Source organism: Muntiacus reevesi, chromosome 7 (assembly GCF_963930625.1).
Source record: "Muntiacus reevesi chromosome 7, mMunRee1.1, whole genome shotgun sequence".
NCBI lineage: Eukaryota > Metazoa > Chordata > Mammalia > Artiodactyla > Cervidae > Muntiacus > Muntiacus reevesi.
The window spans coordinates 73436154-73458771 of NC_089255.1; the positions used below are offsets into that span (position 1 = coordinate 73436154).

The 22618-nt window shown below is 40.2% G+C and overlaps 1 protein-coding gene across 2 annotated transcripts in view; it reads right to left on the reverse strand.

The window, feature by feature from the left end:
* The window catches only part of ESR2 (estrogen receptor 2), a 45449-nt gene extending 24600 nt beyond the window's left edge, over nt 1-20849 (reverse strand). Inside the window, exons 1-5 of one of the 2 annotated variants that reach the window (XM_065941359.1) lie at nt 20497-20849; nt 18772-18944; nt 11712-11828; nt 5495-5794; nt 2619-2757 (exon numbers count right to left, since the gene is read on the reverse strand). In XM_065941359.1, the coding sequence (XP_065797431.1) occupies nt 2619-2757; nt 5495-5794; nt 11712-11828; nt 18772-18944; nt 20497-20849 (1082 nt within the window). The remainder of the gene's footprint in view (nt 1-2618; nt 2758-5494; nt 5795-11711; nt 11829-18771; nt 18945-20496) is intronic. The other variant, XM_065941360.1, reaches the window with a different exon arrangement.
* Nucleotides 20850-22618: the final 1769 nt, after the last annotated feature.

Below are 22618 nucleotides of genomic sequence, written 5' to 3' on the forward strand. Positions count from 1 at the left end.
ATTTCTCGAATAAGTAGAAGTTCAAATTCTCTGGTAGATCTTCACGTGAATTGGGATTCTAATGATTACCTAAATAGCTCCCTTGTTAGAAATAAGCTGAGATACCTGGATTTTCCTCTCATCCTCAGTAGGTTCAAGGTTTTTTGCTGCAGAAGCCTCAACAAGAATAAAGGGAAACAAAAATTACAGTCTCAGTCTCCACAAATAAATAGGCTAGTTTAGCTGTATTCACTGCTTAATTGGTCATACTACTACATAAAGGAACTCTGACAGGACAATCCACCAAAAGACAGTTACTTTCAAGAAGTGTGAAAAAGTTTTATTCACATTACAGAAAAGATTCCCATTAGAACTCCTTTATGGTAAATAATTTGACTTTTGGAATTGTCAAAATTTTTTCAACATGCTTGAATAAGCAACTCCTCCAGATATATACCCGTTACACTAAAATATACTTATACTGTATATATAACAGATGTACTAAAAATCTGAGACTTGAAATTCTAGGCTTTACAGAGTGCTCAAAACAAGTAGGGACTGCAGCAAAAAATAACCACTAGTAGACAAAGAAAAATGCCTCTTCAATGTGAATGCATTTACAATTCCCAAGAACTCCTCTTCTACACTCAAATATACACAATTTCTATCAATTCTTCTCTTCTAATGTGAGTCTAATTAAAATAAATATATAAGAAAAATTACTTCTTTTTCTTCTATTATTTAACCAGCAGGTAGGCCTAAAATTTATCTGGGATTTGTGTCAATTTACAGTAACCTATTTACATATAGGAGTTGAACCCATACAAAGAGGCGAGTTTGTTGTACTAAAAACCAGGAATGAAACAGTCACTGAAAATAAACACTAAATATGGCAACACTTTAGAAATCAACACAAAAAAGCAAATGCAGTCCCAAAGTTTGCAAATGTATTAGTTCACCAAAGGATAGCACTTCTTCCTAGCACTAACTTCCAGGGAATTATGTGTGTATATTCGTGTGTGTGTGTGTGTGTGTGTGTGTGTGTGTGTGTGTGTGTGTGTGTGTGTGTGTGTGTACCTTCATCTAAATTCCAAGTGGAACACATTGAATGCAGGAATGAATGACAGTGATAGTGTGACCGGGTGCTTGGCCTTTCAGCCTGCCTTGCAACATGGTACCCTGAAATGACAGCTGGAGGAATAAGTTTTCTGAAATGGCCAGAGAGTAAAATAGAGTTGTTCTAAGATAAAAGAATAAAGCAGAAAGTTGCTTTGCCTTCAGCCTCCTCCTCTTTCCTCATCCAGTTCTCCATCCTGCTGAGAGGCATGTACTGTTGTTGGTAAGAGGGTGAACTTCACAGCCAGCCCGTGTCCAGCTCCATCACCGTAACTGCAGGCAATTTACCCAACCTCCCACTTCCATAGCTGAAGAAAAGGGATAAGAATGGTGCTCACCCAAAAAGGGCTACTGTGAAGATGTAATGACCTAAGACATTAGTGCTCAAGATGGTGCCTGGCACATATAGGCCAATAAGTTAGCTATTTTGATTGCTACTGAAGGGTATGGGCTTCCAGAACCTCCCTCTGGGCTTGCTCCTGCTAGAGCCATAGTCCATGCTCCAGCTCCTCCCAAAGGCCCTGCTCTCCACCAAAACACCTCCATCACTTAGAATAGTGCCCTTTGTCAATGCCATCATCCCCGACAACAGGAGGAATAGGTGCTAACACCCTGGCTATTACTTTTCATCTGAGTAAGGTGTGCATGGGGAGCTTCTGAAGATCTAAAGAGGTAGTGCCAAGAGCTGGGGGCAGATCCTTTCTATTCACAGCAGTAGGCATCCTTTCCCTTCAGGCTTAGGGCCCAATAGTGACTGCACACTCAACACCAGCACTTTTTCAATACAAGGAAGACAAAAATCAATTTCCATGGAGATTCTCAAACTGTTCAAATACAACACCAAGAAAGTGTTCTACTTTTCCTACTAAAAAGCTTCAGTGTTGCTGTACATTCCAGCTTTCCCTCCAGGTACAGTCAATTAAAAAGTGGTTTCTTTTCCACGTCATCTTCAAAAGAAAACTAAATGCAAGAAATTATAGCATTAACACTATCATTCCCCAGTTTCCATCAACTTTCATCTGGTTTTAATAACCACTCCTTCCACTGCTTTGCCCAAAATGCTATATAGTATGTGTAGTTAGAGTGAGTTAAAGCATGTAAAAATAAACTTGGTAGATTTATAAGAATTTTACCACCTGCCCAGATAGCTGGAGATATAAATGGCCCCTACTAGTGGAAAGAACAGCAGGACAGCTTAAAAATTAAAACCCAAAAATGGATTTTTTGTAATGTAGAAAAACCTAAGGCGACCTTCACTCTTGAGTGCCACACATGGGCCCTTGAATGGTCTGGCCAGTGAATGCTGCTGCACCGCAGGTAAGAATGAGTCACAGGACACTGAATCGTTGCACTCATGCTCTGCTTCTCAAGTTCTTGACCCGGTGAAGAAGCTCACGACCTTCCCCTCCTCCTACCTGCCCTTTCAGGAGCGAGGTTTTCACTGCAGAACTCAGGACTCTGTTCCCACTTCACTTGGCACTTCACTCAAGTTGGAGAAGAAATACAAGGAATTTGTGTCTCACCTGTCCAGAACGAGGTCTGGAGCAAAGATGAGCTTGCCGGGGTGGTCGATGGAGCGCCACATCAGCCCCACCATGAGCACTTCCAACCAGCAGCTCTCCAAGAGCCGCACTTGGTCATACAGGCTGAGCTCCACGAAGCCTGGGGAAAGCAAGAGTCTGTGAGCATACCTGCCCTCCTCCTCAGCTCCCTGATTCCATTAAAAAAATAATAAAGAGCAAGTTTTAAAAAGCTAAGAAAATACAAATCACCCAGAGGGCAGGGGAAATCAATATTTTAAAGATGTGGTTAATAGCTGACGAGGAAGAAAGTCCTAAATTCACAGTGAGTAACTCACAATTTCTAGTCTTGAACCCCTTCTACAGAGAAATGTACATCATTCAGAATTTCCAAAGGATTATTAGCTGGGCTTATACAGCTCCCAGAAAGATGCTAGGGAAGAAGAGAAAGCTGGCACTGACCTTTGTTAGTTACATCCCACTAATCCCTCTGCACTACTGAGAAAGATAGAGTTCAGACGCCAGCCAGAGGGGCAGCCTGTCTGGCCCAACCCATGATGGGGGCAGGAGGAGCAGGGGGACAGGACAGTGGGGGTGATGGGTGGGAGACTTGCAGAGAAAACAGGACCAGCTCCTGCAGAAAGTCAAAGTTCCAGCTGAAAGAGTTTCTCCAATTGCCTACCATTACCATCTAGTATTAGAATCATTCTCCTGAGTGGGTGCACTTGTCTCTGGGCTATTCTATGCTGAAGAACACACATAACAACAGAAACAGGTGCCTAAGGGAGAACTTCAGAAGCAGAGATCACTGGTGCTTCCTCCATAAGTCATGATAACAGGAGGAAGCCGTATAAAATAAATACAGTCAACAAACAAATGACCTTGGAGTGCAATGGACTTTGGTTAGCACCCCTGCTCAGCCTCATCCCAGCTAGTTACTTAATCTTCTTTTAAGTCTTTGTTTATCTTACAGGAAAAATGGGGGCAACAATGCCTACCTCTGAGGATTTCCTAGAGGTAAGATCATCCTCATTTCACAGATGAGGAAACCATGGCACAGGGAACACATGTGGTTCAACTCTTTAGACAATTATAACAGAAATCCGAACAAAGGAGAACTGAATGGAAAGATGGATAAATCCTTTCCAAAGCCACATCCTACACACTCGGTTCACATTCCTGAGTGTACACATTCCAACCTCACCCACAGTTACAGACAATAAGCCTGCCCAAGGGAGATCAAGCTTTTCATACTTATAGATCTTCAACAAAGCCAAAGCTAGGTGATAGACTAAATTTTTTTTTTTTTTTTTTGGTCTAGACAATGACCATGCTAGCTGAGAAAGTGGGAGAAAAAAATCCCACAACTTCAGACTATGCCTAAGCTTTCAGAAAATTTTCCAAAACACCGGGCTTGAAGAGGGACTGATGCAGCTTGAGAGATCCATTTTGCTTTGGCACAAAGAAGCTACACAGCTCTCAGAAATAATTAATCACCACTCTCCACGTGGGGTCTTGAAAACTAGGTTTGGCATACACGTAGAACAAAAGTTAGAGGAAACTGCACCAGCATCTCCTCCTTTGGGAAAGAGCTCAGAAAAGAAACATACATCATTCTGGCAAAGAAGAAGATGCTAAATCATCAAAACTGAAGTGGAAAACCTGAAAATTCTCAGAAAGCTCAGAAGCCAACAAATGACCCCTATGGATCCTATTATCTGAGACCCCCAAATCCAGGTGCTCTTCCCCCAGCTCCCTCAATCTTTAAAATGTGCCTAATGCAGTTGCTGCCCTCGAGGCCACGGGAATCATCCCTAATGACTTAGAACTTGGAGACCTCATTTCTTAGACAAATGGAAAGATGTACATGGAGAAGCCCTTCCAGAGGAAGCATGGGTTGTTGTCAATCTATGTTAGAATCCTTGATTCATTTCTTCACGGAAATACCAGTTCAAATGACAGCTAGATGGTGACCATGCAGTACCTTGGGTGTATATGTTACTAACTGGTCTGGTAAAATGAACACACTATAGAATAAAAAAAACGCATGTTTTAAATGACAATTCAGGAATAACCAAACTCATTTTTAATTTTATCAAGTCAAAAAGCATTCCAGGTTTATTGATGATTCATGTTACTTTTATAGCTGATTTACTCTAACCATTTTGTTCATTTATGTATGTATTACTGATTTTTTTCTTTATTGGAACAAAATTTTACTATTCCTACTTTTCACTTTCATACTGTGAAAGGTCATACTGTGCCCCACCCCACCCCCACCTGACCACACCCCTCCTCCCAAGGTGATGGGTCCGCAACCAAGAGATGGGTTAAGGTGGAGCCCAGACTCCTTTCTTTTAGACCATGCTCCAGGTCCCAGGACCTTAAAATTCCCTGCCTAAATGGCCCCACACCCACATCCAGAGCATGGGTGGGTCTCTTCCCTGGGTCTATCTCCCCAGAACATATCTAGGCATGAGATATAGCCAAACCAGCTAATGTCTGTAGACGTGAACAGGTGGGATTCGGTGTGTGCAAGGTAGTGTGGGATCAGTGGAGCAGGGGACAGGGGTGGACACGAAGAGAGACAGGAAGAGAAGGGGCCCACCACATACAACTCCTTCTGCACTGCCATGTCTGGTACAGAACTCGGAGGAATTCAGGAATTCTAAACTGAAACCTGGCCACCTGTGTTGAAGGCACAAGTGTCAAGATAAGAAGAAAGGACGTATTCCATTTAAAGCATATAAATCAAGCTGTCAAACCGCTAAATACTCAAGACACAGCTTGCGGACCTCCATTCTGTATTCGTGGCCCATAAATGTGAGGAGCAGGCCTTTCTACACATCAGTTTAAAGCTAAGACTCAGAAGGCCCTACCCGGAATCTTCTTGGCCCAGCTGATCATATGTACCAGTTCCTTGTCGGCCAGCTTGGTCAGGGACATCATCATGGAGGCCTCGGTGAAGGGCACGCTGGGGCGGCTCACGAGCACGTGGGGCGGCTCGGCCTCCAGGAGCGTGAGCACCAGCTGCTCTGGGCTCAGGGCATTCAGCAGCAGCTCCTTCACTCGGGTCATGGGTCCACCATTCCTCTTGGTTTTGCTCAGGCAGTGCAGCCGCTCATCAGAATTTCTCTGCTTTCGCACTATGCGGTACCCACACCTTTCTCTCCGGGAGCCTAAAAGAGAGCAGATAACACAGCGCTTTTCCCGTCTCTTCCCCAACGCAGCATCAGGTTCCCCCAGTCACCAGGATGAAAACAGAAATCATTGTAAAACCCAAGTCTATTCACAGAATCTGTCTTAGAACAGGAGTCTGACTTTTATTTCTGGAGCCTGTGAGGCATGTACTAAAGATTACTACATTTGTGACTGTATTAGCAAAATCAATAATGACTTTTTAGAGACAATAGCCCAAATGATCTTTAGGTTTACATTTCAAGATCACCTATTCCATTTCTAAATCTAAATCCATCTTTATTTTAAAGAGTACTAACAGACTTCAGTTTCCAAATCATAAAATTAGGAATTTTCTTCAAGCAGAAGATAGGGAAAAATAGGAACTGACTATAAATAATACATTTTTATAATACATGCTTAAATATTTTTTTGCATGTGAGTATGTGTGTCTGTGTATTCTTTTTACATACTTACACAAATAAGTTTATTTCAAATAATAAGTTAACTGAAAAAATTTGAGATTAGATATATTTTTTTAATCTAGACATAATGCTCAAAATTCCCAAGCTAGGCTTCAACAGGATATGAACTGAGAACTTCCAGATGTTCAAGCTAGATTTAGAAAAGGCAGAGGAACCAGATATCAAATTGCCAACATCCATTGTATCATAGAAAAAGCAAGAGAATTCCAGAAAAACATCTACTTCATCTGCTTCATTGACTATGCTAAAGACTGACTGTGTGGATCACAACAAGCTGTGGGAAGTTCTTCAAAAGATGGGAATACCAGATCACCTTACCTGTCTCCTGAGAAATCTGTATGCAGGTCAAGAAGCAATAGTTAGAGCTGGACATGGAACAACGGACTGGTTTCAAATTGGGAAAGGAGTATATCAAGGCTGCATACTGTCACCCTGCTTATTTAACTTATATGCAGAGTACATCATGCAAAATGCCAGGCTGGATGAAGTACAAGCTGGAATCAAGATTGCATGGAGAAATATCAATAACCTCATATGCAGAATACACTACCCTTATGACAGAAAGCAAAAAGGAGCTAAAGAGCCTCTTGATGAAGGTGAAAGAGGAGAGTGAAAAAGTTGACTTAAAGCTCAACATTCAAAAAACTAAGATCATGGCATCTAGTCCCATCACTTCATGGCAAATAGATGAGGAAACAATGGAAACAGTGAGAGACTTTATTTTCTTGAGCTCCAAAATCACTGCAGATGGTGATTGCAGCCATGAAATTAAAAGACGCTTGCTCCTTGGAAGAAAAGTTATGACCAACCTAGACAGCATATTAAAAAGCAGAGACATTACTTTGCCGACAAAGGTCCATCTAGTCAAAGCTATGGTTTTCCAGTAGTCATGTATGGATGTAAGAGTTGGACCATAAAGAAAGCTGAGTGCCAAAAAATTGATGCTTTTGAACTGTGGTGTTGGAAAAGACTCTTGAGAGTCCCTTGAACTGCAACGAGATGAAACCAGTCAATCCTAAAGGAAATCAGTCCTGAATATTCATTGGAAGGACTGATGCTGAAGCTCCAATACTTTGGCCACCTAATGCCAAGAGCCAACTCATTAGAAAACACCCTAATGGTGGGAAAGATTGAAGGTAGGAGGAGAAGGGGATAACAGAGGATGAGATGGATAGATGGCATCAGTGACTCAATGGACATGAGTTTGAGCAAGCTCTGGGAGACAGTGAAGAACAAGGAAGCCTGGCTTGCTGCAGTCCATGGGGTCACAAAGAGTATGACATGACTGAGCAACTGAAAAACAACATCGGCTGGTTACTAAGGGATACATCTAACATACAGAAAAACTGAAAGCAACAGAGCAGAAAAAGATTTGGCAAAGGTTAACCAGATAAATTGGAGTTACTGTCAACATCTGACAAACTTTAAGACGAAAATCATTATTAAGGTCTCATAAGTAGATTATAAAAGAAAGATAAATAATTCTAAACTCATATACATCAAAACAATTTGCAAAAATTATTACATACTAGGTCAACTTTAACTAAAACTGCTATTATATAGATCATATTCTCTGACCACAATAAAATAAAAATAGAAGTCAGTAACAAAAATATAATTCCCGAAGCCCTATGTATATACATATATATAGGCAAAATATTTCTAAATACCCATTGTTTAAATGTAAAATGTAAAAAATGTAAAATGGAATTTATTTTTTTCCATTTATTTTTATTAGTTGGAGGCTAATTACTTTACAATATTATAGTGGTTTTTGTCATACATTGACATGAATCAGCCATGGATTTACATGTATTCCCCATCCCGATCCCCCTCCCACCTCCCTAAATGGAATTTAAAAAGACACAAATCAGGATGTCATTAGCATGGGCACAAACATTTATATAAATTTTCCCTATAAAAAAATCTAAAACTTAAAATCAGAATGCCTACTTTCTATACTCCCACCATTGCCTTTGTTCACTAAATTCAATTGTCCACATTTATAAAAGGAAATGAGTTAGGTGGTATGAGCAAATTTATTTACTTCCAAGAAAATTTATCTGAATTTCTCTTATCCTTGGCTAATTACAGTAGAAAGAAGGGCTCTTTTCATCTAGGGATAACTGAATCAAACAAAATATTCAAGAAAAGAATTAAAAGCCTAGACTATACATTTTATTAGTAATCACATAGAGAGCTATTATTATTTACATATAATATTATGTTATTATTATTAAAGATAAACTGTACTTCTGGGGTAAAATGCGATAAAATGTATTGCTTAAGAAAGTATCTTTCTAATCACACATTTCTCTTTTGTGGAGAATATGAGGATAAGGAGTTTACAAAACAGATTCCATACAAAGTGAAAGGTATTGAATACCAAGATTCAAATTTATTTGACCAAATTTTCCCAACAAAGTTCCATGTACTGGACCCTGTTCTAAGTTATGATCAATAAAATAAAGTCCTTAGAATCTATTGATAGAGCTCCTATGGTAAATCAAGTTGTATTCTATACACTGGAATAAAATGAAATTGAGAAGTTCAAAAAATAAACCCAGTGACAAAGAACTCACATTTCTGTACCAAGGACATTCCCAGGGTTATGGCTTTGACACTGTAATCTAGGCAGAGTCACTCAATGTGCCTCTGAGTGAGCTTAATGAGAAATTATCAAATAGGAGCGCTCCATATTAGAAAGTGCCCCAGCAAAAACATGATGACAACAACAACAATGGTAAATGATGATCATAGCAGTTATCATAGACTGGAAGCTTCTATGTGCCAGGCTTTGTGTATTACTGTACATAGATTATCCCTTTCTGACAACTGCTTGAGAGGACAGGTGGTGTTACTATCTTCAACATACAGGGGAGGATCCAGGCCCAACAGCTCAAGTAACTTGCCCAAGGTAGAAAAGCTAGAAAATAGCAGAAGCAGGACCGAAACCCAATCAGTGGTCTGAATCCAGAGCTGGTGCTTTTAACTACTATTTTATATCACCTCCCCAACAAATCACTTTCAAGTACCCATACAGCAGGCAAATAAAGAGATGGCATCGAAAGATGCTGAGCTGTTGTCCCAACAGAGGGCTACAGATCAGATATAGTTATTCAGATCAGTTTGCTGGCTATTTGCATTGCAGTGTATTCTTATAATGAAGCTTTTCCTCTGAAGCTAGCCTGGGTGGGTATCCTTCTACCACTTAAACAACCTTATTAATACCTCCGTGGAAAGGACAAGATTGGAAATGAGGAAAAAGGTGCTGACTGAAGGGAAAGGATTTCTGAATAAAAGGGGGAAGTGGAATTACACAGGAGGATCCAGAATACAGGGAGAATCCCTAATCCTCTGAGATTAGATAGAAGAATCTAGATGAAGGATTTTCTCAGGAGGGCAGTCAAGAGGGCTGAAAAAGAAGAAAAGCACAGTTAAAGAAATTCACTCCTAATGGTCTTTCCTCGTGGTCAGTAAAGAGCCAAAATACCCATCTGTTTGCACATCAACCCATCTCATTTCTTCTGTAATCTCCAAAGATAATGTAAATCTTTTTCTTAGCTCTATCCAGTGACTTTTTGGTCAAATTCAGTGACCTTTTCCAGGAAAATTTTAGGTATATCCCTGAATTCTGGTACTCCTAACTTACATGTGTTTTTCAACAAAAGAGGGAGAGAAAGGAAGGGAAAGTAATATTCAACGCCACACACTGTACTAGGTCTTTATTTCTCACAAAACTCAGTGAAGCAGAGATCTCTGCTTCAGGGATAAGGAAATCGAGGTTAGGTCATTTAAGCACTGTTACAGCAAGAAGTGATGAGACAAAAACATGCGATTCCATCTACGCAGGGATTCAGTCCTCCTGTTCCTCTCACCACATATACTGCCCCCTACAGGTCGAGTGTATGTGCTACTGCCCCGTTCCAAACCAAGAGAACCACAGCCACTAACAGATCCTAGCACATTGAAAACATTCTTTTCCTAAGATTATAATAGAAATCATTTCTTTAAAGTATGCAATTTAAAATACTGCTTATTTGCAGTCTTTAATTAGAAGGCCAAGAGATTTCTCTTTAAACACTTCTGCCAATTTAAATCACAAGTTACACTGTCTCTAGATTTTCAGTTTCAGCTTTCTTAAAACAGAGCAAGAACTTAGACACTCATAAAGCAATCTGAATGCAGACTCTTTCTAGGTTTATGATGACTTTGCCCTAATCTTACCCATACCTAACCCAATAGCTGTTAGTCCTTCACATTTTACTCAAAGCTTTCACAGAACTATCTTTTCCTACTCATATTTCATATGTTTGCATAAATTTTAAATTATATGATTTAACAATTAAAGTGAGTAGAAGCAGGTTGGGAAGAAGCTAGTGGTTACTGATAAGGATATAACTGGAGTGGCATTTATGAAAGCAACCAATACCCACTGGGAGGTCATTGGCAGGGCATTTTACAGAGGAAATGGAGAACATCAGTGATTTTAGGAAGCCAGAGAACTGATTAAATTAAAAGAACTTCTGCTGTAATTCTGAACTAGAGGAGGGGACAGAGAATGTTTGAAGGCAGAGCTACTAAGAGGTTATCAGAAAAGAGAGGACTTAAAAAAATTTTTTTCAAATAGTTACCAAGAGAAAAATTACACCAAACTACTGCTAAAATACTGGCAGGCAGAAGAATAAGAAAAGTTTAGGCAGAGTTGACATGAGTGTATATAAACAAGCAAATGAGTACAGACAAGTGAATTGAGTTAGCTGGGTGGAGGAAGCAGGCCGTAAGCATCATTGTCAGTTGTTACACCAGTGTTCCCACTTCCCTTTGTCTTTTCATGCATGTATACATGTGTGTATACACATATATATGCATACATACCATCTTAGAATAAAATTCATGCTCTATGTGCTTTCCATAGGTCTATCGTGTTTCCGACTCCTGCATATATATTTTTTCCACTTCTAGAAAGTTAATGGAAGGACAGGCATGAATCATCCCAAGTAACCCACAATACAGTCTACCTTCTTGTCACAGCTTGAACTGTGAACATGTACCAGAACTTCATCCTGGGACTTTTCAAGGCCTCAGGCAGATGGTCACCCAGCCCATCTGAGCACTTCAGTGGCTAGAGTTCTCTAATCCAGGCAGCAGCCTATTCCGGTGTCAGACCATTTGACCTGTAGAAAGTTCTTCTTTATGCTGGGCCAAAATCTGCCTCCTGCAACGTGTTCCTGTCCACCCCAGCCCTGTCCTCCACAGTTACAGAGAACAAGTCAACGCGCCTGCCATGGGACAGCACACAAACACTTGAAGATAATTACCACGTCCTGAATCTCCTCTCACCCAGACTCATGTCTTCAGATCCTCAAACTGTCCCGTTTGACCTGGCTCTCGGCATGTCCCACGTACCACAGAAGCGGAAGGGAACACTCACCACACTTCACCATTCCGACCTCATAGCACTTCCGAAGTCGACAGGCCTGACAGCTTTTACGTCTGTTCTTATCTATGGTACACTGATTTGTAGCTGGACAAATATAATCATTATGTCCTACAACAAAGAAAAAAAAAAGGAAGTTTATTGTTGCAATATTTTGGATAATTCTCTTTTCTGGTCAACAAGGCAGCTAATGCCACCAGCTGAGAGATAGGAAAACAGCGTCTAGCTACAGGAACAGGTGTAAAAATGAAGGGCCGCCTCATCAGTGCCTCGTGAGTGAGTAAAGGAAGTCTAGGAATATTTTGATATCCTACATCTTGACCAGTAGGTTATTCTCTGCACGTTCTTAGAATTCTCAAGAGATACATTTAGAAATACTCTTCTTCGGACATGGAAAGTGAGACAGTCACCTGAAATTGATTTGCTCCAAGTCACAAAACTCCTCAAGAGTAGTACTTGGTGTCAGGTCACCAAACTAAACTTGTACTCTTTTGCATACATTTTTCTTTGGGATTTAACATGACTTTTTAGTGGGAATTCATAGCTAACTAAGAGAACTAAACTGGTCAATAAGAGAATATAAAAATCAGCAAAGAAAGAAAGAAAGAAGGGCCACTTGATAATCACCAGATTTTAAAGACTACTTCAAAAAGACATAGTTCCATGATTGAAACATAATGAAATTTTATAATCCTTTCTCTTTTCAGGTAGATTCCAGATTCCAGTAACATTTGTTCAACAAAACATAAATTGAACTTCAGTTGTATGTGACTTGCCAGCCATGCCCTGAGTTAGCTTGGGTACCGGCAAAGGCACCAGAGAGATGCAAAAACCACTCTCTCAAGTGACCCTCCATCCTGGCCATGTACAGAAAGCAATGTCTTCTTAGCCTGACACATCAACATTTCTGACCTCCTACTGATTTCCAGGTTCTTTTCATGAGCACCTCATTTACTCATATAACTTCCCTATAAAGCACTATGATCCCGATTTTACAAATGAAAACACTTAAGCTCAGTTCAATAATCTTAAAATTACTGCTTTAGTTTTTCACTTTGCATAATAAATCCTTTAAAAGCTTAAAATAAAACAAATTTATTATCTCATAGTTCCCATGAATAGAGAGTTCAAGGAAAAGTTTACTCTACTCAGGGTCCCAACAAAGCTGCAACCAATGTGTTGACGGGGCTGTTGCCTCATCTGAGGTACAGGGTCCTCTTCCAAGCTCATTCAAGTTGTTGACAGAATTAATTCCTTGCAGTTGTAGGACTGAGGTCCCATTTTCTTGCTAGTTATAGTCTGGACACTGCTCCTAGCGGCACTTGCCCAGAAGCACTTGACAGTAAGATGGCTGCTTTCTTGCAGGGTAGGAGGAGTGCATCTCTAACTCCACTCCCCTCCCCAGGCTGCTATGATGGAGTCTTACATATGCTGTGGATGACCACAGCATAATCACAAGAGGCGACCCCATCACCATTTGCCATACAATGTAACCTAACTAACGCAGTCACTCATCATATATACAGGTTCTATACACACTCGAGAATGGGGGTAATATAAGGTGTGCTATAAAACATTTTAATTTATATTTATGGCTATTCCCTCACAGCTCAGTTGGTAAAGAATCTGCCTGCAATACAGGAGACCTGGGTTCGATTCTTGGGTCAGGAAGATCCTCTGGAGAAGGAAATGGCAAACCACTTCAGTATTCTTGCCTGGAAAATCCCATGGACAGAGGAGCCTGGCGGGCTACAGTTCATGGGGTCGCAAGAGGAGGACACGACTTAGCGACTAAACCACCACCACCATAAAACATTTTAAGGGACAGATAATTATCTTGTTATTGGTTTTATACTCACTTATATTCAGAAATAAATTTTATAAACCAAAATATACTTCTAATCAGAGACTTTCTACTGTAGTTTTGAATATAATGCTTTATAGTTAGAAGGTAATCCCACAGTACTTCTCATAGCAGGAGCAATCTTTTACATATCTTCTAAAGCCTCAAAGAACTGTACATGATGTTATCCTGATTTTATAATGAGGTTTACAACAGTAAGCATTCAAGGAACAACTAGAGGTTGATCACAGTGGCTGCGATGGCACACAGGCACGGCCAAGAGGAGCTGCCCCAGGCCCTAGAAAAGGCAGAGGAACCAGAGATCAAATTGCCAACGTCCACTGGATCATCGAAAAACCAAGAGGGTTCCAGAAAAACATCTATTTCTACTTTATTGACTATGCCAAAGCCTTTGACTGTGCGGATCACAATAAACTATGGAAAATTCTGAAGGAGATGGGAATATCAGACCACCTGACCTGCCTCTTGAGAAACCTGTATGCAGGTCAGGAAGCAACAGTTAGAACTGGACATGGAACAACTGACTGGTCCCAAATAGGAAAAGGAGTATGTCAAGGCTGTATATTGTCACCCTGTTTATTTAACTTACATGCAGAGTACATCATGAGAAATGCTGGACTGGCAGAAGCACAAACTGGAATCAAGACTGCTGGGAGAAATATCAATAACCTCAGGTGTGCAGATGACATCACCCTTATGGCAGAAAGTGAAGAACTAAAGAGACTCTTGATGAAGTGAAAGAGGAGAGTGAAAAAGTTGGCTTAAAGCTCAACATTCAGAAAATTAAGATCATGGCATCCAGTCCCATCACTTCATGGCAAATAGATGGGGAAACAGTGGCTGACTTTATTTTGGGGGGCTCCAAAATCACTGCAGATGGTGATTGCAGCCATGAAATTAAAAGACACTTACTCCTTGGAAGGAAAGTTATGACCAACCTAGATAGCATATTAAAAAGCAGAGACATTACTTTGTCTAGGTCCATCTAGTCAAGGCTATGGTTTTTCCAGTGGTCATGTGTGGATGTGAGAGTTGGACTATAAAGATAGCTGAGTGCCAAAGAATTGATGCTTTTGAACTGTGGGGTTGGAGAAGACTCTTGAGAGTCCCTTGGACTGCAAGGAGATCAAACCAGTCCATCCTAAAGGAGATCAGTTCTGGGTGTTCACTGGAAGGACTGATGTTGAAGCTGAAACCAATACTTTGGCCACCTAATGTAAAGAGCTGACTCATTGGAAAAGACCCTGATGCTGGGAAAGATTGAGGGCAGGAGAAAGGGAAGACAGAGGATGAGATGGTTGGACGGCATCACCGACTCAATGGATGTGGGTTTGGGTGGACTCCAGGAATTGGTGATGGACAGGGAGGCCTGGTGTGCTGCGATTCATGGGGTCACAAAGAGTCAAACATGACTGAGCAACTGAACTGAATTGAGAAGTTGGTCTCAGAATTAGCTGTAAAAAAGCATTTTAATTTTTTTAAAAAGGATTGGAAAACACAATAATATGAAGAAAATAGCCTAGAGAATGCCTTGTGCAAGAAGGTCATAGTAATTCATTTCTGGCAAAAAGAAAAAAGTCCTCCTTGAACTGCACCAAACACTGCACATATTAAAATGGTTTTCTTGCTCCGTGCAACAGTCTGAGACGAACACTACTCTATATGAACAGAACTAAGAAAGATGCGAAGCAAAATTAAAGGCAAATCATGAAGCTAATTCTTTAAGATATAAAGCTTTACAGGGAGGCCTGGCTTGCTGCAGTCCATGGAGTCACAAAGAGTCAAACACGACTGAGTGACTAAACTGAATCTATACAAAGTACTCAATTACAGTTTTTGAATAAATGAATGCATATGTATTTGTGGGCTTCCCCTGTGGCTCAGATAGTAAAGAATCTGCCTGCAATGCAGAATATCTGAGTTTGATCCCTGGGTGGAAGATCCCCTGGAGAAGGGAATGGCTACCCATACCTGACTCTTTGCGACCGCATGGACTGTAGCCCACCAGGCTCCTCTGTCCATGGGATTCTCCAGGCAAGAATTCTGGAGTGGGTTGCCAATCCCTCCTCCAGGTGATCTTCCTGATGCAGGGGTCGAACTTGCATCTCTTACGTTTCCTGCATTGGTAGGCAGATTCTTTACCCCTAGCACCACAAAAGGAGTTTATCATACAAGTAGCAATTTTACTCATAAGCATTTACCCAAAAGAAACAAGAAGATATGTCTAAACATAGAGATATGCATAAATGTTCACAGCAGTTTTATTCAAAATAGCATAAAACTAGAAACAATTCAAATGAACAAATAAACATGTAATTCCCTGCTGGTTCAGTGGTTAGGACTCCACACTTCCATCCCAGAGCTCTCTCCCTGGTAGGAGAACTAAGATCCCACAAACCTTGCAATGTGACCAAAAAAAAAAAAATAAACAAAATGGGGTACACTTACTGGAATATTATTAACAAAATGGAATGAACTACTAATACATCCAACAACACAGATAAATCTTAAAAGCATCATGACAAGTGAAAGAAACCATATACAAATGGTTACAAACTTTAAGGTGCAATTATATGACATTCTAGAAAAGGCAAAATTATAAGGACAGAAAATAGATCAAGGGTCACCAGAGCCTGGGAAGCTTGGGTGAAATTGGCTGCCATGGGTATGAAGGAATATTTTGAGGTTACAGCAATGTTCCGTATCTTAATTACAGTGTTGGTTACATGACTACATATATTTTCAAAATTCATAAAACTGTAAAATTTGTGGCTTCCCTGGTGGTCCACTGGTTAAGACTCCACTCTTCCACTGCAAGAAGCGTGGGTTCAATTTCTGGTGGGGAACTAGGATCCCACATGCCTCATGGCTTGGCCAAAAATATCCCAAGAAACTATAAAATTAAAATAGAGGAATTCTGTTGTATGTAAATTATATCTCAAATAACAAGAAAATAAGGTCTTATATTTTTTAAATCAATGAAAATGTATTTATTTAATAAAACAAAGTGAAGTGAAGTGAAAGTTGCTCAGTCGTGTCCAACTCTTTGTGACCCCATGGACTATACAGTCCACGGAATTCTCCAGGCCAGAATACAGGTATGGATGGCTATTCCCTTCTCCAGGGGATCTACCCAACCCAGGGATCGAACCCAGGTCTCCCACATTACAGGCGGATTCCTTACCAGCTGAGCCACCAGGGAATCCCAAAATAATTTGTTTTATTCTTTTTCAATTTATGAAAATATATTTGATTCTCACTCCATTCAACATACCAAAAAAATTGAGTAGCTGTTTTGACTTACTGCAATGCATTTAAACCAGAGGGCAGCAAAAATAGGCAGAGTCCAAAGAAATAATCAGTTCGTCATTAAGCAGTTGTAAAAGCACTAACATTACCAATTGCACTCTTAGGATATGACATGCCTTTTCCCTTTCCTAACAGCTCCTTTGCTGATGCATTAGGAAGGAATGATGTGGGGAAAGCATAGTAAACTTATTGTTATCAACTGCAGTCTCAGGGTTCATGAAATATAGTCCATGCAGAGATTTTTCCCAAAGAGCAAATAAGCAAAAGTCTTTCTTTTAAGGATGTAGTTAGTTGTTTTGGATCAAAACTTCCTTTAGAATATAAAATTCTAGAACTTCAACAAAGTAGAGAATTGTCATCATATCAAGAGTTTGGCTCTGAATTTCAGAAAATCTAATTGTTCTCATATATCACAAGAAACTGGACCTGACCTAATAATCTACAATGATAACAAAAAAATTTTAAGCACTGAAAATGTTAAATGCAGAAAAGTTCTGTGTATATAAAAGAAAAAATAGCCAAACATGATTTATGTTTTGATAATATTTGATGACATCAGCTTCCTTTATCTGTGTTGTTTTTCCTTTTGCCAAGTAAAGGAGCTTGGAAATGGCAGAGGCCCTCATCCACCTAACTATGAAGATTTTAGAGGAGATGGGTTTAAATGAGGTTAAGGTTAGAAGAGAAACAACGCAGGCAGCAAGAAAAGACGCTGACATTTGAAAACAAAAGAATTAAAAGAAAAGTTAGAATAACTTGAATTTGCAAGTAGTTCTTCTCTTGCAGTGTTCATAACTGACCAAATATTTTCACATAACTCACCTCATTTCAGTTTTTGAATAACTACCTTCATTTCACAGATGAGGAACCAGGCCGGGACATCAAGTCACAGAGCTACTAAGTGGAGGGTTGAGGACAAAGAGGCGCTCATCTATGAAGGGTGAACTTCCCAGGGACTCAGAGGAAGGTGATTCCTTATCTACTAACATTCTACCTATCTCCCTCTAGATTACATCAGCTTCTCTGCTTGAGGTAAAATGCTCTCAACCTAGAGTTTCATTGGGTGAATTTACTCAATAAATTGCTGCTTGCAACTTGCACACTATGAATTGCTTTAAGGTAGCTTTCCTCAACCGGTTAAGAACAAGGCTTTGGCAGAAAAGGGAAGGGAGCTCTGAGACACCGCCTGCAAGGAGGGCTGACGAGGGAGGGGTCATAGGGAAGAGAGACAGCTGAGAGCACAAAGCAAGCAAGAAAGTGTCCGCAGCAAAGTAGGACTGGCGAGGGGCTGACTGGCCTTGAAACCAGGTGCGTACAAATTGAAATTGATTAAAGAGATGATTTAACAAAATCACAGAAACAAAAAGCCAGCCTAGCAGAAATCTGGAGAAGGATGGGGACACAGTCTAAACTCAGACCAGAAAAACGTGATTGTGAAGGCGGTTCCACTAGTTGAGCTACTGACCGCATAAAACATATTCTCTCTTCCTGAGGAGCCAGCCCACCATCTTAACAGTTACGTATGCTATATATTAAACATAAGTCAAAGGAAGAAACAATCTTCGCAGTTCCTAATGGGCACACATTTTTTCCAACCTTCACAAAGGTTATAAGATGTTTTCTCCTAGGAAGATGGCAACAGGTGATGGTGGTGCAAGATCTATTTGGGTTTGGGGGTAGAGATCTGTGTGAAAGATAAAGTACTCTTTACTTGAAACAACCCCCCACCCCCACCCCCAGAGACACATGATCCTCTGAACCACTCATCAAGTACTCTGTATCAAGCAGGTCAAACAAAAGTGAAATTTCTACCAGGTCATCCACAAAGTTGTTTAAAAGCAAAGTGGAAAACAAAAAAAGTGGCTAACAACACTCTTGTACCTTGAATGCTTCTTTTAAAAAAGGCCTTACATCCTTCACACGACCAGACTCCATAGTGATATCCCGATGCATAATCGCTGCAGACAGCACAGAAGTGGGCATCCCTCTTTGAACTTGGACTAGCAACAGGGCTGGCACAACTGCTCCCACTAGCCTTCCTTTTCAATGTCTCCCTAGGGGCAAAGAGAACATTCACTGTAAAAGAACACTGACGGTAAAACAAGGCCTTTCTAGAAAAAGGAACAGCATGAACACTGCCTCATGTATCTCTTTGCCCTCCAGGCTTCATAATAAATATATTCCAAGAGGTGTGATCAGGCAAAACCTTTGTTACTGATACCAAATCTATTAAGACTCTCCCTGTCAGGATGGCTGGTGTCTGAAAGTGGGTAGGTGAGTTTACACCCATTCACGCAATGCGGATGAACACCAGTTACCATGGAGAACTAGCTACAGCCATCAGGGTGTACATCTCTGTAATCAGTGACCACATCAAGTCTGGGTGGAAACAGTAGGGAAAAGGGGAGAGCGAAGGAGAAGAGGAGAGAGGGGGAGAGCATAAACACATGCCTGTCCCTTGAGACGGCTCTGAAGAAAGCAGGTGTTCAGTGCAGGGTGGAGAGAGGGCCAGGGCTTACCACAGAGGGAGGGAGAATCCACAAGGACACACCGGGCTAGTTCCTAATTTTGCTACAGCATGTTTCCTTTGGAAAGGACATGGTAGAGGTAATTGATTTATACATTTAATATGCTGCAGTTTAATGTACCCAAATATTAGCAGAACTCTGATTAGAACTTGTCCTCAGAAATAAGATATTTCTTCCTTTAAAAGTTGAATGAGAAGACATTATTTTTACAAAGTTATCTACATTTTTCATATTCTCTTTTACCAATCAAAAAGTTCTTTAAAAAAGAAGAAAAATAAAGTTAGTGTGTAATACAGCTTTCTCAAAGTTTTATGATATTTGAAAGTAATAAATTTCAATATTAAATATGCTATAACTTAGTACTTGGGTTGTTCTGTAAAGTTATGCCCCCTCATGCTTCCCCCTATACCACCTCTGCCCTCCATAGCCATGATTATCATTAAAACAATCTGAGTTCAATCCCTGGTTGGGGAAGTAAGATCCCATAAGCCACATAGCACAAAATATATACGTGTATGTGTATAACAAATTGAATGCAAATAATCCATTATGTTACCTTGCACTTCGAGTTTAAGAATGTTCAACTAAAGTCCACATTTAGTTTCCCATCAATCTTTATGTTATTTAATTCACTGTTTAAAAATTTGTACCAATGTTTGTCTTTTCACCTGGCTAGTATTTCATCAAGTTGTAATACCGATGGTTACTTTTATCTTGGACATAATTTGTCATGAACACTAAGTTGTGATTTCACTTCAAGATAGGATGGATCTAACTTGAAAGTAAAAATTCCTTTTTCAAACTCAAATCACTTCATCAATAAGAAAGTGATTTAAGTTAAATATTTTCCAAAGACAGTCATGACGTGAATTCTCCCCCACAACACAGATCTAAACACTCAACTTTTTAGTAAGGACTAGAATAGCAGAATAGATATCCTAGAATTCAGAACATCAGATGTTTTAGGTGCTCTATGTGATATTGAAGACCTTGCATAACACATATCTTTCTTCTCACTAAATCATAAAGCAATCTGAATATCGGCCATAATATAATTCAGAATGAAGACTGGATTTACCTGTTCACAGGTAAGGTGTGTTCTAATGATCTGGTTTCACACCAAGGACTCTTTTGAGGTTCTGCATACAGAAGTGACGACTGGCAATGGATGGCTAAAGGAGAGAGGTGTCCAGGAGTTGGCCACAATACATTTGGGCTTGTGGTCTGTCGACCAGGCCCATCTTCCGAGTTATTGGGAATACTGTAATTCATCACAGCAGGGCTATAGAATGTCATGGCTGAGTATTCATGGCGGCTCTCTACATAGGAGGAAGGTAAGTATATGGGGCCTGGCTCCAGGGGTAGGATGGATTGACCACAGTTGTAGGAGACAGGAGAGTTAAGGCTAGATGGTGAGTTTTTGACATCCATGTCTTGAGTAGGTAACAGCTAGGGAAACCCCTTGTGAGAAGAGGCACAAAAGGACATTATAATGTTCTCAGAGTCATGGACAGGTATGGCTGTAAAGAAAAAAGAAAAGACATTTCTAAGTTACAGGTACAGCATACTGTGAAAAAGGTTGACACATTTTTATTATATACACATACTTATATGGACCTAGAAATACATCCTGAAAAATATACACACAACCTCAGAGGGATAGGAATAAAAGGCATGGCATTCAGTCAGAATGGCTGCTATCCAAAAGTTTACAAGCAATAAATGCTGGAGAGGGTGTGGAGAAAAGGGAACCCTCTTACACTGTTGGTGGGAATGCAAACTAGTACAGCCTCTATGGAGAACAGTGTGGAGATCCTTAAAAAACTGGAAATAGAACTGCCATACGACACAGCAATCCCACTTCTGAGCATACACACTGAGGAAACCAGATCTGAAAGAGACACGTGCACCCCAATGTTCATCGCAGCACTGTTTATAATAGCCAGGACATGGAAGCAACCTAGATGCCCATCAGCAGACGAATGGATAAGGAAGCTGTGGTACATATACACCATGGAATATTACTCAGCCATTAAAAAGAATTCATTTGAATCAGTTCTAGTGAGACGGATGAAATTGGAGCCCACTATACAGAGTGAAGTAAGTCAGAAAGATAAAGACCAATACAGTATACTAACACATATATATGGAATTTAGAAAGATGGTAACGATAACCCTATATGCAAAACATAAAAAGAGACACAGATGTACAGGACAGACTTTTGGACTCTGTGGGAGAAGGCGAGGGTGGGATGTTTTGAGAGAACAGCATCGAAACATGTGTATTATCTAGGGTCAAACAGATCACCAGCCCAGGCTGGATGCATGAGACAAGTGCTTGGGCCTGGTGCACTGGGAAGACCCAGAGGGATCGGGTGGAGAGGGAGGTGGGAGGGGGGATTGGGATGGGGAATACATGTAAATCCATGGCTGATTCATGTCAATGTATGACAAAAACCACTACAATATTGTAAAGTAATTAGCCTCCAACTAATAAAAATAAATGAAAAAAAAATAGTCAACACATTTTAAAAAAATGCATGGCATTCATTTTCTTCTTCATTCACTTCCATAAAACTTTTGCTGTTAACTATAAGAATTTTCTACCATAAGAATTTAATATAGAATACTTTTAAAAATTAAAAAACACAGGGAGTTCCCTGGTAGCCTAGTGGTTAGGACTTTGGGCTCTCAGTGCTGTGGCCTGGGTTCAATCTCTGCGGGAAAAAAAAACAAACTTAAAAAATACAGGATTAAATAAAAATGCCAATCAGTTTTTTTTTTTCCCGTAGAAGTAGATAAATTCATTTTTAAATTCTTACAGAAAAATTTAAAAAAAACCTACCTCAAAGGATAGATCAGTAAGCATGACAAGCATTAACAGATCTTCAAATATATTATGAATAGCCAATGATAAAGGAATACATATGCCAGTGCACCTGTCAATGATCAATTTATTGCCTCTCACCTTCTAATGTACTCTTCAATATACCCAATATATGTTCTATGGCAATGGAATTCCTTCAAGTATTTAAACTGAGCCCAGTGCTAAGAATTCTCGGTAGAGGGCACTGCAGGGACTGCAGGTGGAGGAGGCCGCTGTGATTTCTGGCAGGGGCAGAGGCTGACATTGTGGGTGAGAACAGCCAGTGGAGCCTGTGCTAGTCCAGAACGAGATCCTATCGCACACTTGTAGCCCT